Source organism: Limulus polyphemus, unplaced genomic scaffold, assembly GCF_000517525.1.
Source record: "Limulus polyphemus unplaced genomic scaffold, Limulus_polyphemus-2.1.2 Scaffold1, whole genome shotgun sequence".
NCBI classification, from domain to species: Eukaryota; Metazoa; Arthropoda; class Merostomata; order Xiphosura; family Limulidae; genus Limulus; species Limulus polyphemus.
In genome coordinates, this window is record NW_013665611.1 from 2,245,779 (window position 1) to 2,267,910 (window position 22,132).

Consider the following 22,132-nt stretch of genomic DNA (forward strand, 5'->3'; position numbering starts at 1 on the left):
GCTTTGCGCGAAATTCAAAAACAAACAAGCTAACACTTCGATAAAAATTTAACTCTACAGTGAAAAAGTATACTGGTTTGGTCAACTCTACATATTTGTGTGTTCCCATTTCGTTCTTTATCGGATAACCATCTTTTTCAAAACATTTGCATGACGTAATAAGATGAATAAACGCGGTTCCCCAGTTATAATAACAATAATTTTTAAGAGTTTGCGCAGCACAAACATAGTTATATATTTGCGGTATAAGTCTAAAAATGCGATATATTTAACAGGTTAGAGTTTCATCAAAAGATTGCATTTTACAATACCTTTAAGAGTTCATGCGAAACAGAAATGATTGTGCATGTGCGGTATAAGCCTAAAAATGCGGTATATTTAACAGGTTATAGTTCCATCAAAATGTTTAATTTTCCAATAGCTTTTGGACTCGATTTGAATTCACAAATAAGCTACAATTCTTACTCTATTATATTCCTTCTTCAACGAGCCCATTGATCGCAAGACTTATGAGTCAACACGTAACAATTAGAGAATTAAGTAAATAATAAACCATGAATGAAACGTGAAATTACATGAAAAATAAATAAGAATGTTCCACACCTCATTGTTGACTGACACCTCAAGCAGAACAGTTATTCTTTAACACTCAGATCTTTAGAAGCTCTTGTTAAAATCTGGCTAGTTTACTTCACAAGATTTTACACCATAAATAAAAGTGACCCACCGCTTAACATACCTACTTGCGTAATTAATGCCAGCAAAATTCTCTGAACCGTGATCAAAGTAGTAAATCATCACGTTTACGCTCCACAGCCTGCCGACGTTGCTCCGCGAGCCTTGGGACTTCTTTATGTAACTTAGCACGGATACGGTTACGTGTGTGTGCTCATTTATGTTTGTTTGTTTGTTTTTTTTGTTTTTTTAGGAAATTTTGAATGCATACAGCACCTATCGCTATATATCCGTGTTAGAGTTTATTTTTATATCTGGTCAGACCGAAATTATATTTATGCGTGTTAGAGGTCACGGCATCCACATATCAAGCTGTCAAACAGGTTGCCGTCAGGTTAAGACATCGCTATGTCTGAAAAGCACGCAGAGTGCTATTTGTAAACGATTCAAACCAGTCCTCCCTTCGACGAGATTTTGTGTGAAATACCATATACATTTAAAACACACAGAAAAAAGAATAAAAGTGAACCCAAATTCTAAGTCTGAGGGTCATATAGCTTACAGTTGAATGACCAATCGCATCTCATGGACCATGTTTGTACAACTTACAAAGTAACTACTGAGTGAAGTTTCAAACTTTATTATGCTCAAGAATGGGTAGTTCCGTCAACCTGTTTCGCTTAAAGCTTTACTTGTACAGGTTTTTATGAGTAACGAAATTCTCGGTGAGTAAGTATATTACGCATGTTACAATGTTTTATAAAATGCGCATGTCTGTGTCATTTGAAAATATTGAAGTGACTAGTTTTATGCATTTCATATTTTGGGAAGAATGACCTAGTCGTCAGTTTCAGATTTAACCATTTTCAAACGGCCAAAACAGAAAACATATTAAACTAACTTCTGTATCTTTGTTAGTCCTGCCTGTACCAAGATGACATCGAAGACACCTAGTTGTGAGTTTCCGATTTAACCATTTTCAAACGGCCAAAACAGAAAACATATTAAACTAACTTCTGTATCTTTGTTAGTCCTGCCTGTACCAAGAAGACATCGAAGACACTTAGTTGCGAGTTTCAGATTTAACCATTTTCAAACGACCAAAACAGAAAACATATTAAACTAACTTCTGTATCTTTGCTAGTCCTGCCTGTACCAAGAAGACATCGAAGACACTTAGTTGCGAGTTTCAGATTTAACCATTTTCAAACGACCAAAACAGAAAACATATTAAACTAACTTCTGTATCTTTGTTAGTCCTGCCTGTACCAAGATGACATCGAAGACACCTAGTTGTGAGTTTCAGATTTAACCACTTTCAAACGACCAAAACAGAAAACATATTAAACTAACTTCTGTATATTTGTTAGTCCTGCCTGTACCAAGAAAACATCGAAGACACAAAGTACTAACACTACTGGATGGTTTATCTAAACGCAGGTTTCAAATTTTAAGTTCCATGTCGGCATATATTACTTTTGTTTTCTGTTTTCATAAACACTACAAACCAGTTTAAACAGTTTGCACTTTTAGTTTTACAGGTTCAAAATAGTTGTCTCATCTCGACCTCATACTGTAGGTATAGAAAATGTTATGATTGAGCTGTCCTTAGTACGAAACGTTTACGACAAAGAAACACACTAGCAACTCATTTCAAGAATACATTTTCAACAATAACAGTATGCCATCATCAGCGCATAACTTCTGTCACGTATGTGTAGTATTCTAATAAATCAGGTCAATATACACAATAACAAAACTTAGTATGCTAGTAAATCATATTTGTTACATCGCTGTCAAAACGTAAGTTCAGTACTCGAGTAAGTCAGCCTCAGGATAAAGCTTCCAAGTATAACAATATCTAGTATAACAATAAAGCGTCCTCAATGTATGACTACCAGTAAATCAATAGCGGAACAGAGGTTGAATACGTGATATTAAAACTATTTTGAACCCTCATCACATCGTTTTAGTCTATGTCGCCACGTCCGGCATACTCTGTTTGACTATTGTGCATCTTGACGATAGCCCTGCAGCGTAGCTTTCATTGCGAAAGGCTCCATCGTAAGGTTGTCATGTCTTAAGCACAGCGCCCTTCCCTGCATGCTTTCCATAATTCATCTAGTGTACGAAGATGATGGTTTTCCATGCTCGTTTCAACAGTCTGATCGCAAAGAAATCCATAGGCGCTCTGTCCAGTGACCTGACCTGTACGTCTTCGTATGGAATGGCATGAAGATTCGTTTCATTCTCTACCTGCTTGAGGTATGCAACAGTTGAACGGATATGCCGTAGAAACAGCTTGTGTTCTCTTGACTTTTGTCGCTTTTCCAGATGAGATCTTTATTGATTATGTTGCGTACTGCTGCATACCTAGGACACGTGGGTGACATTTATTGTGACTTTTGAGTATGTGGATTCTCACCTGTTACAAGATGCCGCACGTTGGTTATCACAGCTGTTGCACAACTTGTTGCAGGTCTCTTTATAGATGGTCCTGGTGCTTCAAGTTGACCCATATTCCTTTGTTTTTCAATGACATTAAGTACAAGGAGTACCCCATCTTAGAAAATGTAAACCCTCGATTTGAACACATCTTTATTACTTTAGTACATGAACATCTTTGCTTCAAAAAGAGCTGTTAAATGTTCTTCCCAAAAGCGATAAGTTCTTTGTAGCATCGCATTACCAACGTAACGCCAAACAATGTCAAAATGTAGTTCTAAAACATACTGTTCCATCGCAAGTTCATATCGGTTGTTATGTGACTTTCGGATTTGCATGTTTAAAATCGTTTGAATAAAATATACTCGACCTTCTGTATAAGGTTTCCATTACGTATATTCTATAAATAAGTCATTTATCTTTAATACATGCTTTCCCTTACTCATTTTAAGAATACGGACAAGTCATATGCGTTCAAATGTTTCTATTTAAGTAAATCCTTGTGGTATCCCAGACAATCCAATATGTAATTCGTTTGCTCATGCTATGATATAATACCACTTCCTTCCTAGAGCATTAATTAAATACTGTTGCACACGTATGTTAATACTACATTACTGTAACACTTTAAACCACGCATGTTTGCATGATTATATGCGTAGTGCATAAACGGACTTTAGTTCACATCGTTTGTTTGTTTGTTATGAATTTCGCGCAAAGCTACACGAGAGCTGTCTGCGCTAGCCGTCCCTAATTTAGCAGTGTAAGACTAGAGGGAAGGCAGCTAGTCATCATCACCCACTGCCAATTCTTGGGCTACTCTTTCATACACGAATAATGGGATTGACCGTCACATTATAACGCCCCCACGGCTGAAAGGGTGAGCATGGTTATTCTGACACGGATTCGAATCCGTGACCCGCAGATTGCAAGTCTAGTGCCATAACCACCTGGCCATGCCGGGCCAATTCACATCGAAAGAAGGATAAATACTGTTGTTTTTAAATGCCCTCCTTTTCTTTTGCCGTATCGGGTGAATTTTGTTTAGGAAAGCACGGGGCAAAAAGTTGGTCTCTTGGTTTTTTTTTATTTTGTTGACCAGTACAATATGTTACTTTATTTTCTGACCACGAAAAATTATTAACTTTAGGCGCAATGCATTAATCCGAACATCCTCGAATAACACTGCGAGTGTTTCTGGGTGATGATTCACAGCTGGGTCCAGGTAGTGAAACATCAAAAATAGCTAATATTAAGGGATCTTTATAAGTGACAATAAAATGTACTTACTTCTACTTATTCAACAGAGTAAACCCCCCTCTCCAAATTGGAATAATAGATAAAGAAACCGATTTAGTGTGAAATTGTAAAAAATCTCTTATTATTTATACTGCATGTTAAGGATGTAAAAAATGCAAATATATACAAATGGTGATTCACTTGTGTAACGTGTAATATGGGTGTTTTTGTGTGTGTTTTCCCAGGATTTAAGAATAAAGTGCAGGGCCGGCCCTTAGAGGAGTGCAGCAGGTGCGAGGCACCCGGACCCCCAAATCTCAATCAAATGGGGCCCTGTTTAGTTCATTTCACTTGTCATCAACTATCTCAACACAGGCTCGGTCAATTTGACCAACCACGTGACCTCTTTGTACTCGTTTAAAGTCTTTATAGTTTTGATACTACTAACTTTTAATATAGTATGTATATCTTCACGGCATTTGGCAAACTTTCAGTAAACATTATGTCTTTCACATATAAAAAAATTATATTTTTAGTGAAGTATTTTTAATAAACTAAAAAAAATTGTCCATGAATATATCGAGTATTTTTTTATTAGTCCGCGTACAAAGTGATTTTCATGTGAAGATTAAAAATATTACAAGAAGCGAAGGCATCTGTTGATGGGAACCCTAATTTTCCACCTAAGAGACTACACAGAAGAAAAAGACAGTATGATGAAATTTCTGACGACGAAATTCCTTGCAACCCAGAACAGCACTTCAGAGTTATATTCTTCAATTACACTAGTTGATAATATACAGATGCAAACTTCAAGAGCGACTTAGTATTATTCCCAAAATAATGGATCGCTTCAAATTCCTTCAGAGTTCAATAGAACAAAACAGCTTCGATGAAAACTTAGAGCAAGCAGTTATGGATTTTCAATTTTCATTCAAAGACATTGGGGCCCGGCATGGCCAGGTGGCTAGGGCGCTCGACTAGCAATCTGCGGGTCGCGGGTTCGAATCCCCGTCACACCAAACATTCTCGCCCTTTCAGCCGTGGGGGTGTTATAATGTGACAGTCAATCTCACTATTCGTTAGTAAAAGAGTAACCCAAGATTTGGCAGTGGGTGGTGATGACCAGCTGCCTTCCCTCTAGTCTTACACTGCTAAATTAGGGATGGCTAGCGCAGATAACCCTCGTGTAGCTTTGCGCGAAATTCAAAACAACCAACCAACTAACCAAAGACATTGGTTCTGAAATGATAGACGAATTAAAAATTATAAAAAAAAAAACACAAAAATTTTTAGAGAAGAGAACTATGCTGAAATGCAAATCATAAAGTTATTAGGATTTTTGGTTAATTGCGGATAAGAAGCAGTTTTTCCAAACGTTGGTGTAGCTCTCTGAGTTTACCTAACTTTGCCAGTTATAGTGGCTAGTGCTGAACGCTGTTTCAGTAAGCTGTAATTAATAAAATCATATTTGTGATCAACAATAAGTTATGACTGACTCAGTTCCTTGGCTGTTTGTCAATTTCGAAAACCTCATAGAAGATTGGACCAATGATAGAACAAGAAACTTTAATTTCACTTGAACTAGAATTTTGTAAGTACATTTTCTTTTTCGTTGTTATTATTGCATCTTCTTCCATTTTTTATGTTTGAAAACTGGGAAGGACATTACTAAAATTGAGTTTCAGATACATCATGAATGGTTATAATTTTTTGTCTCTGATCTCCCTCTCCCTCATATATAATTTCATGTATATTGTAGCAGGGGGAGCCCACCATTAATTCTTGCACCCTGGTTCTCTGTACTCTAGGACCGACCCTGAAAGGGTTATTAATCCCAAAGACTAATTTTTAGCTTGGCATGGTTTGGTGGCTAGGGAGCTCGACTCGCAATCTTTGGGTCGCGGGTTCGAATCCTATAAACTAAAATGCTCGCCCTTTCAGCCGTTGGGGCGTTATAATGTGATGGTCAATCATACTTTTCGTTGGTAAAAGAGTAGTCCTAGAGCTGTCTGTCCTCTAATCTATCACTTCTAAATCAGGGACAGTTAGTATAGATAGCACTTTAGTAGCTTTGCAGGAAATTCAACAAAGTAGACAAACAACCTTTAAATTTTGTATCATCTTGCTACTAATATGCTTGTAACGCTAATAATCGGGGTTTGTTACTCGTAGTGGGCACAGTACAATAGCTCATTGTGTAGATTTGTGCCTAACAACAAACAAAACAGAAAATAAAAACAAATCCTACTGACATAATAAAAAATATTTGTTATTATGCGTTATTGGTGAACAAAACTGGGAAATTGTTGACTGAAGCTTCTGGTGAACGTGATATTCGATATAAGCTGATTATATAAACTGATATAAACTAATCTTAGTGATTAGCGTAAGTTTTGTGTCATTTGAAAGCTGTGGTTAAGGACAGCTCATTTTGTATACAGTATCTTCAATCCTTTCTGGGTCCCCCAGTGGCACAGTGGTATGTCTGCGGACTTAAAACGCTAGAATCCGGGTTTCGATACCCGTGGTGGGCGGAGCAAAGATAGCCCATTGTGTAGCTTTGTGCTTAATTACAAACAAACAAAACACTCCTTTTTGGGTTATCGGACAGGCCCAGTATTGTAAGCAACTCTTATTTTATTTGTCATCAATTTGTTGTTTTTCTGTGTACCCTGACAGTAATTATCAAGGATCTCTTTTTCTTTTAGTTTACTTGTTGTCCGTTTTATTCGGGTGTACCACCAATTTTACGTTATTTAATCTTTTTTTTTTATATAAAACGCACTTCAAAATGGGGACAAGGAGCTCTCTCCTAATCCCTGTGTTGGATCCGCCAGTGTATGAGAGTAGTTTAATTTTAGAAGTTCATGGACAGCTTTGCTAAAGTATTGAAGTGAGTTATCTTATATTCTTTGCTCAGAAGTTTAATTTTTTATTGACAGAATTTATCTGTAGTGTGTTCTTTGTCCCCCTTTTTATCCTTATTTTGTATTTCTTAGCCTTGCTTTTGATTTTATATCTGTAATGCTTTGTTTTAGTTTGTAAATTTAGAGTCTGAATGGCTGCGACTGCTTTTTTCCCTAAGTAAATTATGTCATTTAACTAAATCCTGAAACGATGTTTTATTATTATTTTAATGTATGTCTTCCTTTACATATGCTTTAGTATACTAGTAATTCACCCTTTGTGCAATAGTAAAGGTTTGTTTTTATTATACATTATAACAGTAAAATTATTTAACATTTTATTCTAATCCCACGTCACTGGAGATAAATATTAGGGCTGATGACAAGCGATTTCACCATGACTGTGATAGAAAGAAGAACTAACAAGATTTTATCTGTATACATATGTGGGTATAATAATAAGAATAAATACATTTCAAATGATAATCAAACCCTGGTCCTCGACTTCAGATTTCAGCTGACGTAACCCACAATAAAAGCATGATAGCTCTAAACGTATAACGATTTGTAGTGACTATTAAGACATTCCTTGAACGCTAACGCATCTTATATCACAAAAACCAATAGGTGGGGCAAATAAGGTCTCACAAAGGCGATGATGTCATTTGTAGACATGGTTTAAGAGTGTTCAACCTACTTTATGTAATCATGACGCCATCGCAAAGCTTTGCACTATGGTATTGATGTAAATCTACTTTTAAGGAAATTAAAAAAAAAACACCGACGAACAAAAGAATTTCGAACATATGTGTTATCAATAAATAAAATAATATGGGAAGAATCCATAGGCCTCCATGTTTACGTCGTCTTTTGTCACGTAATAAGTTTTGTTAGCGCTTTTATTCAATTCACTGGACAAAAAGATTGTGCCAATCAATATTTATCAATTATAATAATATTAAATTATCATTAACTTCTTATCATAGCAAGCTTCCCACAGAGACTGAAACTACAAATTAACGAAGTAATTAATATAGCTATTTTAATATATTGTTCTTACAAACAATGACAAGAATACGTTGATTTATCAGTGGGGTACGTTCACTGTTAACGAGATTTTCAGCCGTAATCCTAAATTGTCAGTAAGTAAAGGTGATGGTTGTTACCACATCTTCCTGGACACCCGTGTACTTTAAACCTAACGTAGCTGCATTAAGCACAGGAAATACTTCATTAATGAAATATGCCCCGTTGTTTAGTATTTTAAATTCGTGAATGTGTTTGCGTGCTTGAACAACGTCACTACTTGTGACAAGCGCCACGTGGCCCTCACGGTGGTTAATTTACAGACCGTGTGGCAGGGTTTAAGTTCTACTATATGTAAGGTCCAAGTTGGAAAGTCCCAGCTTTCTCACTGATATGCATTTTTCTGATAAATATAGTTTGTTTGTTTTTACGTTGGTCAATAGTTAGCGTTATAAGAGTGATGGTCAAATCTCAGTATTCGATTAAAATAATTCAAGAGTTGACGGTGAGTGCTATTGATTAGTCGCCTTCCCTCTGGTACATCAGTTCAAAGTAGGGATGGTTAACGCAGATGGCTGTTGTGTAACTATTCGCAAATATCAGAAATAAATAAGCATTTTTATAAGGTTTTTTTTGTACAATTTTTGCGTTACTTATCTGTAAAAAATATATTCACGAAGTTGTTACTCTATTGTTATATAATTATGTTTTTCTATATATTTAGTGTGAAAATGTGCGTTCTGAAAGCCACAAAATATGTAAAAAGTTGGCGTTTTATAATCTGTTAAAATTTCAACAAAAACTGGTACTAGAGTGATAAAAATAGATATCGACAAGATGTGTTTGTTTATTTCGGATATTCGTACAAATCTAACAAGAGCTATCCGCGCTAGCTGTTCCTAAAGGGAGGGCAGCTGAGTAATAGAACCAATCGTCAACTCTAGAACTATTCTCATAGAATAATGGGATTTACTGTCGTTCTTATAACGCATCCACGGCCCTAACGTGCGAAGCGCGATATTGCGAAATAGGCACGAAGGTGAACCTTTGTATTTACAGTCCGGCATGTTAACAAAGTGTGCAAGAGATTCCGAGGCCGAGTACGACCAAGTGGTTAGCTTTCTGGAGAGTGGAGCCGAGGTTCCTTGGTTTCTGTCCCGTCACCGCCAAAAAAAGAGTGCAATGTAAGAATGACCAGCCCCTTCTCTGCTATATTTGTGTTTTAATATGATGGTATAGCTTGCTCCAGATGTAGCTAAGTTAGAAAGAAGTCTTACTCTATTGACCAGTCCCTTCTGTGTTTTGTTTATGTTTTAATATGATGGTATAGCTTGCTCCAGATGAGGTTATGTAAGAAAAAAGCCATGCTATGAGTGCAATGTAAGAATGATGGTCAAATCCCACAATTCAGTCTGAAAAAGTGCCCCAATAGTTGGTGATTACTAGCTGCCTTCCGTCTAGTCTATCACTTCGAAACTAGAGACGGCTAGCGAAGATGACTTTTATGAAACTATGCGCGAAATACAACAAAGAAACAAGATATCCCGTCTGGTAAACATCATAACTTTATACAAGTAAATTAATTCTAAGTCACTGATAATAACTGAAACATAAAAAGTGAGTAAATGCAAGATCAATAAAGTACTGTTTTAAATAACTGAACACTCTACAAAAAAAATAATTACTCCAAAAAAAAAGAGTGAGTACCATAAATTTATAAATATAACATTTATAATAGCATCTGGTAATGAAAGTGAAAAATAATGTGTTGAAATTCTTGAAAACTAGTACTAAAACGTTTTTTTTTCTTTGTATGGTTATCAAAAGCACGAAGTGAACACTTAAACGTGTATTTTTTTAAAACATTTGTATATAAAAATATATTTTTATCAAGCAGCCACGTGATCTCCAACTACAAGGACTGACAGTCACATAATTAGCTTGCGCGCTGGGTATTTCAGCGACAGTAGACATTTACCTCGAGCTTACTTGTCTTCTGTCACTTGGTTTTAAAAAGGAACAGGCTTTCTGGACTGTAGATGCATTTAATACCTGTTTGTGAAATGTGGGGGGCTGTGAGGATATGTTTATGTAGGAGATGGTTCACATCCGTCAAAAGGTACTTTGTTCATTAGACGAATGCACCGAGTCTTTTGTATTTTGTTTGTTTTACTCCCATGGTGTCAGTCTTGTTAGAAAACGTCAGTGCCAATTAAAGTGGAAATATGTTGACTCAACTTTGTTATAACTTGGAATAATTCAATACACGTTAGACTTCCCATTCGAAATGGGAACGGTTAAGGGTCTACTTTGTATCGTTTGGTCTGTCTGCCTCATTGCTAATTTCGTTTAACTTCGAAAGGAATCTGACCAAATATAATAAAGACGTATAAACCAGATTAAGACTTTTTTCAACTGTGCCGAAAATAAAAGATTGCATGTGTAATAATTTGTGTCTCCCGGTTACGTGGATTTCGACCAAAGTTCTTGAATAACGTGTGACTTTTCGGATTAGTTGAACTAGAATTTGTTATATGTTTGTCACACAGATTAATAATAAACAACACCTAAAACAGCTATTCGTAAAAACAACTAATGGACTTTCTTTGGTGGAAAAAGATATCAAACATAGACAAACTGATTGGTTTGAAGAATTTAGGTCAACTTCTTTGTTTATTACGGTTTGAATGCCTTGGGCAATGACTTGTAGGAGACAAAAGATGGATCTGAAATGCTATTTTTACATGTTTCTAATTTAGAATCCGAAATGGACAAATTAAGAGGACTATGTGGAAAACTTCTGAAGTTTACGTGATTTTTATCACAAGTGTCAAGTCTATTGACTTTTGTCTATGTTTGTACAATAAAAAACTTCTTTGTATTTTTTATTTGTTCAGTTATAAGCACATAGCTACATAATGTGTTGTGCTCATCGCGAGTATCGAAACCCAATTTTTAGCGCTATAAACTCTCAGACTTACCGCTGACTCACCGGTTCTTTTATTAATATTTATTTGATTCAAAAAGACAAAAACTAGAAACGCCTAAGTCGAATAATAATCTATATCCCCAAACAATATTAGTCTAGACATTTTATTTGAAGTGGTACACTTAAGCCTAACGTGTGGATGCAACCAATGAGGAAAAATTCATGAACTATCAGTTTTGAAATTCAATTTCCTCTATTAAAAACATTCGCAAACCACATTATTTAATTTCTGTAGTGTATATTGGTGTATAGAAAACATTTTAATACTATAAATAAACGACCTTTTAACACCATATTGTTTTTTTTTCTTAATTATACATTCAACTTTTCGCTTTACAGCTTCTTCAGAAGCGTTCCACTAAAACACAAACCGTAACTAACAGTACAAAGCTTCAAATGGTATGAATAATGCAAACTAGATTAACCTTTTGGCATTAGTCATTCTAACTAATTCTATCCTATTAATTTCCATAAGAAAAGTGCTACTGAAACGTATATGAAAGCTTGGGCTCATTCAGAATGGATTAAATTTACGTTAACCTTGAGTTTCCTGTGATCAATGTCACATATGTAGATCTGCGATGTATTATAATATCATACTTGAGTTTCCTGTGATCAAGGTTACATAGGTCTGCGATGTACTATAATATCATATAGTTTTACTGTTCTGCTACAGGTATTGAAGAAAAAGGTCATTATTTAACGTGTTGTTTCTAAACATGAAGATTTAATGCGAGGTTAAAAGACTTAAGTAAAAAATATTTTTAAAAACCCGTACTTTACTGACCAGCCCCTTCTCTGCTATATTTGTGTTTTAATATGATGGTATAGCTTGCTCCAGATGTAGCTAAGTTAGAAAGAAGTCTTACTCTATTGACCAGTCCCTTCTGTGTTTTGTTTATGTTTTAATATGATGGTATAGCTTGCTCCAGATGAGGTTATGTAAGAAAAAAGCCATGCTCTACTAATAAGTCGCTTCTACGTTTTGTTTATGTTTTAATTTCAAGGTATAACTTACTCCAAACGAGGCTGTGTAAGAAAGAAACCGTAGGTACATTTTCTGTTTTATGTGTGTGTCATTTGTTATGGTATAATTTGGCCTAGATGTAACTAAAAATAAAACAAAAAACAAACAAGGCTGTGCTTTACTGGCTAGTACATTTGCTGTTTCGGTTACGTTCTTATGTGATGGTTTAAGTTGGTTCAGATGAAGTTACATAAAACGTAGGCCGTGCTATATTGGTTAGAACCTCCTCTTAGCCTGATAGAGATAAAAGACATGTTCTATTGTGGTGTTTGTTTTTGTTTATGACCTTCATTCGGATATTAGTAAAAAATACTTCCAATCACACTCATTTGTAAAATATTCGTATCAAAGAACTGGAAATGACTATGCTCACAGAAACTAACGGATCCCTGTTACAGTTCTTCTGAACGTCCTTCAAAGCGATTAATGTGATTTTTTTTCTTTAAAATATTACACTTGCTCTGCTATGTGTTTGTTTCATCTTTATTCCAGGAATGTGCTTTTCTAGAATTGGTGTACATGTTTCAGTGGTTATGATTGTGGATAACTTAAATGAGCAAATTCATATATGTAATTTGTTAATAACAACTCTACCTACTATCTTTTTAATCCTATTTAAAAACAGGAAATTTCTGGTATTCTGTATAACTTCTGTGTTTTTTTATCAGTAACATGGCCCCTCGTACACCATGAACTTGAGAAATACAATCCACGTGGCGTGTCCCAACACTTAGGGCTCTTGATTGATAAGTTTCATAGTCACTGTAATGCCACGTGCAGGAAGTCAGGGAGAACGCCGTGTGATGTAAATATACATAAAAGGAAAATGAGTGCCATATGTATATAAGAATAGTCAACAGGATTCGGGCGAGACAAAACCGCAGTTATTAGTTTTTAGAACATGCACCATTTAATTACGTGTAAGTCACTGTTGTCTTCTCATAAACGAAAAATTCCCTAATTTGTTTAAACCAGTTGCTCATGACATTTGACCTCGTATTCTACAAAATTAATTATGGTTAATAAATTAGTCCCAATTTTTGTTGAAAGATACAGTGTCGCGTTCCGAACCCCCTCCCCCCCCAAAAAAAACAGACCAAATCCTGTAATACTCGCTGTACGTATAGGCAGGTTCCCTGTAAAAATACTTGAAATCCTGTTTTTCTGCCATTCAGAAGAAATACTCCTACGCCACTATTTAGTCTCTTCACACAAGTCATGATTTATTATGCTTGGTTGTACGTAAACAAACTTATTATATCAACTCAAACATTTTTGTCACGTTTGAGTCGAAGACATCTGAGAAACTCCCCTGTGTTCTTGCCTGATAAACAATCTTTATTTCTGATAAGAGTTAATCTAAGGACTTCTGCTGTCCCACCTTCTTCATGAGCAATTCTTACCTCTGAATCAAAAGCTCTAGCGAGTTTCCGGCTCGGATTATGCTATCTTGCGCTTCTTTATGGCGCATGTTCTCCGTGGCTTGGCCCTGGATCTTGAGGACGCCATCACCAGTCTGCAATCCAGCATTCTCCGCCAAACTTCCCGGATTCACCTAGTTCAGAAGCCGGCCACAGAAAGGGTGGAAATCCACAAAGAAAGCCATAGAAGAGAGAGAGAGAGAAAAAAAAATTGTGTTAAAAATAGTTGACTACTCTACAGCAGAGCGTCGTGTAAAACAACCCGAAAATAAAAGACAAACAATAGAGACTCGCGAAACCGAATATCGGAACAGAGATTATCGTGCCAAATATGGTGCATCATGGTTCACTGTATTGATTACAACAAACAGAAACTTTTAGAATAAGCTTGTTCATGAACTATTCTCTGGAACTTAGCCCTTAAGAGAAATCGCTCAGACAACTGTTCACAGCAGAAAGTTACGAACACTATGCTTAAATCACAAGCATAGTGAAATAAAATATATATATTAGAAACATCTACTACGTACAATTGATAGGAATTTATTTCAAGGTTTATAAAAATTGTCTTTTTCCTGTTATGTACTTAATAAATTAGTTTACAACTGTGGCACGTGGACTCAAAACATTATAAAAAAAATAATTAAATAACGTTATAAATTTTATTTTTTTCATCTTTAAATTTTCAACAGATGGCAGCATTAAATTTATTCTTATTTACGGATATACATTTCCGTTTACTGAAAGCTTGCCAAATTTCGTGAAGATACATAAATTCCGTCGAATTGTATCAATACAGTCATATCACGGCTTTACGATACGATACTCGTATCTTATCACTGTTTCGCTACACCTTCAGAAATAAACTTTGTTGTTTCATGAAGTTATATCAATCCTGTAAAATCTGACAGTTTCGAACAGAGGTAACGCTTCCATTAAAATCACGTCACCTAATAATGTTAGATAAATCTAACGAAACATCCTGTTTTCAAACGTTTTAAAACATATTTACTTGTGTGTACACATCTAAAAACATTTCATATATTGATAAGTTTCCTATAATTTATTAAAGACAGCGATATTGGCTATCTTCATGAAAATAATTTTCAATTTTTGTTTGTTTGTTTTTGAATTTCGCGCAAAGCTACACGAGGGCTACTCTTTTACCAACGAATAGTGGGATTGACCGTCACACTATAACGCCCCCCACGGCTGAAAGTCTATTTCTGTTGTATTTCAGTTAGACTCTTAAATATTTTTGAAGGATTGGAAACAGAAATACCTAAAAAATGCTTGCGGAAAGTTTGACCAGAAACTTGTGAGATGAATACAAAAGCAAAGTGGAAGAGAAAACGTGGTTCTTATTTCTTAATACAGATCTATATGTATCACCCATGTTATGAGCAGGCATTAATAGCTACATGTAAAGTGTTAAGAGCTTTGTAAAGGCTCAAATGAACGAGTTGGCGCAACACTGCATGAAACGAAAAACAAAACATTTAACAAAATCAAGAACACGTCCTGTTCACTAACAACTTTGCGCTTGCTAATCTAGACCTTGGTTCGACGACTTCAGACCTTCAAGTTTGACGTGTAGTTTGTCTCGGATTAATATAATTTAAAATTACTTTCCTACACTCCACATATCTAAGACGCATTTTTCAACAGCTATTCAGATAATAACACAAGCACGAGTGGTTGCTCTGAACTTTACATATTATGTTATTTTCACTACTTTCGTATAGTCGATATTTTAGAGCTCACAAAATGATTCCTCCTGTGAAGTTCAGTATTGGTCATCTAAGGCGCTTTAATCTCGCTCGAAATTTCACATGTAAAACCCATATTGTTTGTAAAGAACTACATTTCACAATATTCTTTACGAACCGTGAATCCCTGACATCAAACTTAGTCATTAAGATGACATATATTTTACAGTATATTTACAAATGAAACATCTATTTCAGGAGACATGATGCGTGTATATAAAGCTGATAATATAAACGCTTATGAAATGGATGAAAATAAAATACAAAGTGGCAAATAAAAAACCTTACTAATTTTCGATATGTCTTTGCATATATACATCATTTAAGCGTAGCAAATAGTGTGGCGTCGCTCATAAAATTTTAACAGTTGTAAAACCGTTTGCCTTTATAAATGAAAATATTTGATACTCGCCGCCAGAAGATAATGATGCACAGGTATATAGTATTCACTGTTCTCACTGAACACCTGTATTGGGGCGCAGCCTCAAGTGAAGTGTTGGAATTTGTTTGCATGCCCTAAGGTAACGTTATTCACACTTTCCGCCTATTTTCTTTATTTATTTTCCTCACCACTACTCAAAATAGATTAGTTTTGTTAGGTTGGGTTTTGCCAACAAGTCAAGAACAGAACGGCCACGGACTTACTTGTCACGTGAATTGAATATCGTACCCTACAGAAATGTTGAATTTGTTGAGTCAAATATTTAAGTTGCAACCACACGAAAAGAAAGGCATTCCTAACGGTAAGAAATCAAACAAAGAAATACAACTAAAACGTGGTACAATTATATTTAAAAAAATTTCAATTATTAAACAAGTTAGCAAGAAAATAAAATAGGTGAACGTTTCCGAAGAAGTTGCTGTGTTTTCAGCTCTCTTCAATAAACACATCTTCCTAAACATGTGAAGAATATTTCAAGAATTAATATATTTTGTGACATGTTAACATGATGTTGAATTTTTATTTAACAAAAGTTGCTAGATTAGCGACATTCTTCAAAAGTTGGTAATAAAGCTGAATATATATATTCATGAGACAATAGAGTCCCTGATTTATGTAGTTTAGGAAGAATCATAGAATCTAGGATAATGTGCTGAAGCTAAGATAAATACTTTTGTTGTTTACTTCACCTACACTTACAGATGATTCTAAATGGTGCAGCAGTTCAGTTGTTAGTCTTTGAAGTTTCTTCCAGATTTTTACGTTAAATCCGTTCACCTGACAAATAATTTTATGTTCTAGTTGTCTTTGTTGCTATTGTTTTTTCTTTACTTTTTATTATTTGTGATCTATAAAAGCTATATGTTCACAGACTACCTGTCCATAGTTGTACTTGATGATCTATAATATTGTTCCTACTATCGATATGATCACATTAGGTAGTATAATTGCAGGCATTTCTGTAAGACTAATTTTTCTTCTTCGAACATACCGTTGTGCCAGTATTTAAGTTTTATTAAGAATGATATCAGTTACGTTTTGACGTTAATAAATGCTTCCTCTTCTAATATGCTTGTACAATAAAGCACAGTTCCTACTATCGATATGATCACAGTAGGTAGTATATTTTGCAGGCATTTCTGTAAGACTAATTTTTCTTCTTCGAAAATACCGTTGTGCCAGTATTTAAGTTTTATTAAGAATGATATCAGTTACGTTTTGACGTTAATAAATGCTTCCTCTTCTAATATGCTTGTACGATAAAGCACAGTTCAACTGTCTTTATTATTTGTTCATAGGTGGTGCAAGTTCATCTTAATTGTCATGTTTTAAACTCTAAAAACTTATTTGATGTTCATCTCAATATTGGTCTGGTGTGTCCTAGTAGTTAGCGTGCCCAGACTGTGAATTTCAAGGAATCGTGATTTGCAACTCATTATGGCAGAAACGTACTTCGCTCGTGAAGACATGGGTGCACTATAAGAGTGGGGGTTAAAGGTCAATTCCGACTACTCAGTCAGACGAGAGCATGGTCTAATGAAAATCAGAAAGGTTAGTTTTAGAATCTATTTAAAATAATTTATCCACGTGTTTGACTAACAAAAAAAATAAAATAATAAATATCTTATCTTTAAGCGACACAACTACTTAATATGTTAGATTACACTACAGTTCATTAGATATTTCTGAATATTGTTGTAATTACTATCATATGTTAATACATAAGTTATTTTTTTATACTGTACGTCAAGTAATTTCACTGCGCTTGCTCAGGCTTACTAACTACACTTCATTTCTGATATATTTTGTGAAAAATAGTTTTCCTGTTTTATTAGTAGTTATTTTGATGTTTCAGTTTTAGACTCTAAAAACCTTTTTGATATTCATCTCAGTATTGGTCTGGTGTGTTCTAGTAGTTAGCGTGCCCAGACTGTAAATTCAAGAAATCGTGATTTGGAACTCGTTCTGGCAGAAACGTACTCCGCTCGTGAAGACATGGGTGCTCTATAAGAGTGGGGGTTAAAGGTCAATTCCGACTACTCAGTCAGACGAAAGCATCCCAAGAGTTGGGGATGGATGTTGATGGCTAGCTGTCTTCCTTCTAGCCTATCAGTTCAAAATTGTGGAAAAATATGCGCAGATAGCCCTCATGGAGCTTCGAGCGAAACTCTTAAATATACAAACAACAAACAATCATCTCACTGTCGTATGCTATATCTTTAACACAAACTAGATATATAGCAATACACGAAACATATTTGCCACAAACGATTAAAATGAGAGGCAATTTCAGTTTTTTCTTTTTTTTCTTTGCATCAAGTAATTTGAACCACTTTGATATTTTTACTGAAAAGGGGTAGGAAGACCTAGTAGATAGTTCCGGTGGTATAAATACGTCAAGCACAAACTTGTACTTGCACTATAATGTAAATGTTTATACGTTTTTGGAGCAAGTTATTCAGTGTACCAATTCCAAAGTTGCCTCCCTTTTCAATTTAACTGGAAAACTAATTTTTAAAAGAAAAAAAATCTCCTATAATTTTAAAATGTCGCTGTCCTTTTATCGTATGCTTTGTTTCTAGTGCAGACGTTAAAGTCTCCACAAAAACACTTTTCTATGAATTTGTATAACTTACGTTGTGATATTGCATTGAGGATATTACAAATAATAGACTATTCATCAAAGTAACTGCCTACGTGCAGAAATACAGTTATAATCTTCGGCTACTTTTCTGTCTTTAATTAGAGAATTAAATCAGCTGGCATTGCGGAAATAGATTATATGCGATTGAAAGTAGGATAAAATGAAACACTCTCCACTTGGGAAAATCCATGCACTCATACTATGAAAGAAGCATTATTGAATTAGATTCTGCAAGAGTGTATGTACCTGACCTTGTTCGACATCTCGGATCCTGGTTAGTAATCGTAACAGAAACAAAACACACACCACCAACTTGGCATGTTTACAGTTCGGTGCTGTTTCTTGGCGAATTCGTTTTCTCCCAAACATGCGATATCTCAATGGTATGAAATATAACGGAAATATTATATATCTTCCTCGTTTGACTGAAAAACGAGAGCTATATTTTATTTGCAAGGTTTCTGTACATTACGAACTGCATTTAATAACAAATTGAAAAACAAAAACAGCTAAAGCTAAGGAAATGTCAGATTTTGATGATTTATCAGAGTCAGGAGGATTAACAGACCTCCTTCAGCACTTGATAAAAATTATAATTATTGAGAAAATTATCAACACCACTCGAAATTCATACACTATATCTTATTATAAAGTTCCATCACATTTTACGAAATTGTACTTAATTCTTTTGGAAAACAAGAGTAACTGAAATACTCAAAAACTGTCAGAAAAGTTATTATATTGTTTCGGAAATATAAAAGCTGCTTTGTTTTGAAGAAATGCTTTGTTTTCCCGCGAACAGTAATAAACGGGTCAAGTCTCTGAGTATTTGTCGATGGAAGTCAAAATATGCATTCAGTTTTTCACGATAGTTAAAGACATCTGAGTTTTCTCAATTTCAGCGTTGTGTAAACTATAAACATATGTAACACAAGTAGACAACAATCAGAAGCATCAAATAATGTAGAAAAAAGTTACAACATGAAGTAAGGTTACTTCGAGCAGAAAATGTTTCGCATGTTGTGAAAGAACAAATTTTGCCTGGCTGCGGGAATCTTAAAAACAGCTTACTACACCTACGTATCTTACCTGAAACTGGTCTTTAGCTAATCTAAAGAACAACAAATGTGGTGCTTAGTTTATTTATATAGTTCAAAAATGTCAGTTATTTAAACGATATTAAATTAACAAACTGACAGAAACGGTTATATTCTTTTCCAACTAACTTGCATAATATTAAAAGTCCAAAGGAATATATATATATATATATACTATACATATACTAGCAGAGACTTGAGAAACGTTTCCATCCTCTTCTTTTTTATCCCACTTCTGACACCAATTTGTTACGTATCTGCTTGTTTGATAATTTCCCGTAAAAATTCTTCCCGAAGAACTTCAGCGATACAAGTCCTTTCTTAAATAAAACTAGTTTATTCTTCCTCAATACAACTTTGTAATGCACTTAATATCCACAGTCACTTTAACTTAAACACACGCTATAATTCACAACGATTTACGCACTTTACTTACGGCTTGACTCGATTATCTGTCTCCCTATCTCTCTGTCTGCTATCCAATTAATTATCTCGCTTTATTTTCCGCGCTTATATACAAGAATAGAGGGCGTCTAGAATGCATTCGCCTCTTCATGAACCTTCTAGACACTTATCACGTGTTACCAACGTCACGTGACCTCCGCTGTCGTAACACTATATATACTATATATATACTAGCAGAGACCCCCAAAACGTTTGCTGTCAGATTTATTTCTTTATTGCAACAGTATTTCTTTAAATACAAGATTTGTAGAACAATACAAACGAAATGTAATGGTAGACACCAAAATGTGTAAGTCCACTTGTATTTAGGTGGTACTTTATAAAATCTTAACTACCGTTAGGTCTAAGTTCGATAAAGAGTCGAATTAACACTGTACCGTGTACATTTTTCACATTAGCTTAGTTATGACTAAACTATAATGTACTTAATACTATCGATAAATAAACTGATAATGTTATTCTAGAACCTAACGTCAGACCTTTTTGAAAACTTCAAGCTTTTAATGATATTGTACTTAATGGTTAATAAGGAATATTTACATCCACTATTTGTTTTTGTTATTCCTTCATTCACAGAGCAGTTGTAGACGCTTGCACAGTTTTTCTGGGTAAAATTCTTACTGAGCATGCCTATAAGGCGTCGTGACAGTAAAATTATAGTATGACAAGATATCGGTTTCTGCGATTAGAATTATTTTGTATTATTCTAGAAATCCCGTATTTAAAGCAGTAATTTTGCAATAAAGACACAAATGTTTAGCAGGTCTCCGATAGTTTATTACAATAATGCATAGTTTTGCCTCTCAAGATAATGCACGCGCACCTTACTATTTAAATACGCATGCGCACACGAATCATATCCATAACAGACATACGAACAAGCGTATTATTAGGTTGTCAAGAGATTAATGTCGCTTTTCTTTAGATGAAATAAACCCGAACAACTTATATATCAAAACAAAACTTTTATTAAATGAAATAGTCTCCATTCTTATCGATGATGCTTTTCCATCTTACAATCAGGTTGTTAATGCCCTGATATAAGAAATCATGCCAATGTCCTCTTCAACACCTTCCACATTTGCATACGTTTTCCCATTAAGATGGTGTTACAGCGAACGAAAAAGATGGTAATCTGATGGTTCCATATCTGGAGAATATGGTGGGTGGGGGAGAACTTCTCAACCCAACTCCATAATTTTGTGTTGCGTCAAAGTGCCACATGTTGGACGTGCATTGTCATTGAGAATAAGAACACCTTTCCGATTGACGAGTGAAGGGTGTTTCTGATGAAGAGCTTGATTTAAACGTTCCAGTTGCTAACTATAGATTTCTGCATTGACAGTTCGCTGTGAACTGAGGAGTTCGAAATGAATTACTCCTTTGATTTCCCACCAAATGCGTCCAGGTTTTTGGGTCGGAAGTTGTTTTGTCTAGAACTGAGCCATTGTTTTTGGCGTTTAATATTCGCATAGAGATTCCATTTTTCATCACCAGTGACAATTCTGTCCAAAAATGGTTCACGCGCATTACGCGCCAGAAGAGACGAAGCAACGTTCACACGTTGGAAACGATGATCATCGGAGAGTTCGTGAGGCATTCAAACACCTTCCTTGTGATGTTTTTCCATATTCCTTAGATGTTTACGTATTGTTTCATGAGAAACATACAATTTCAGGGCCATTTCACGAGTGTTTTGCCTTGGGTTAGACTCAACAAGCGTCTTCAGAGCATCAATATCAATCCCAACATGTCGGCCCCCTTCCATCACAGTTTTTAAGACTAAAGTCACCTGAACGAAATTTGCTGAACCATCGTTGACACTTACGAACGTTGAATACATTTCCATAAACTTCTTTGATATTCTTTGTGGCTACAGAGGCGTTATTTTCCTTCTTGTATTCAAACAGTATTACATGTCGAACGTTGGTTCGTTTAACTAGTATACGTGATGTACGTTTGTTGGGGGTGGTTAATGAAAGTG

General features: G+C 35.1%; 1 protein-coding gene across 1 annotated transcript in view; it reads right to left on the minus strand.

Moving 5' to 3' along the window:
* LOC106460136 (PDZ and LIM domain protein Zasp-like) overlaps positions 1–22,132 on the minus strand; it is an 82,202-nt gene that overhangs the window by 53,841 nt on the left and 6,229 nt on the right. The window contains exon 2 of the mRNA XM_022386275.1: positions 13,714–13,865. Coding sequence (XP_022241983.1) covers positions 13,714–13,865 — 152 coding nt within the window. The remainder of the gene's footprint in view (positions 1–13,713; positions 13,866–22,132) is intronic.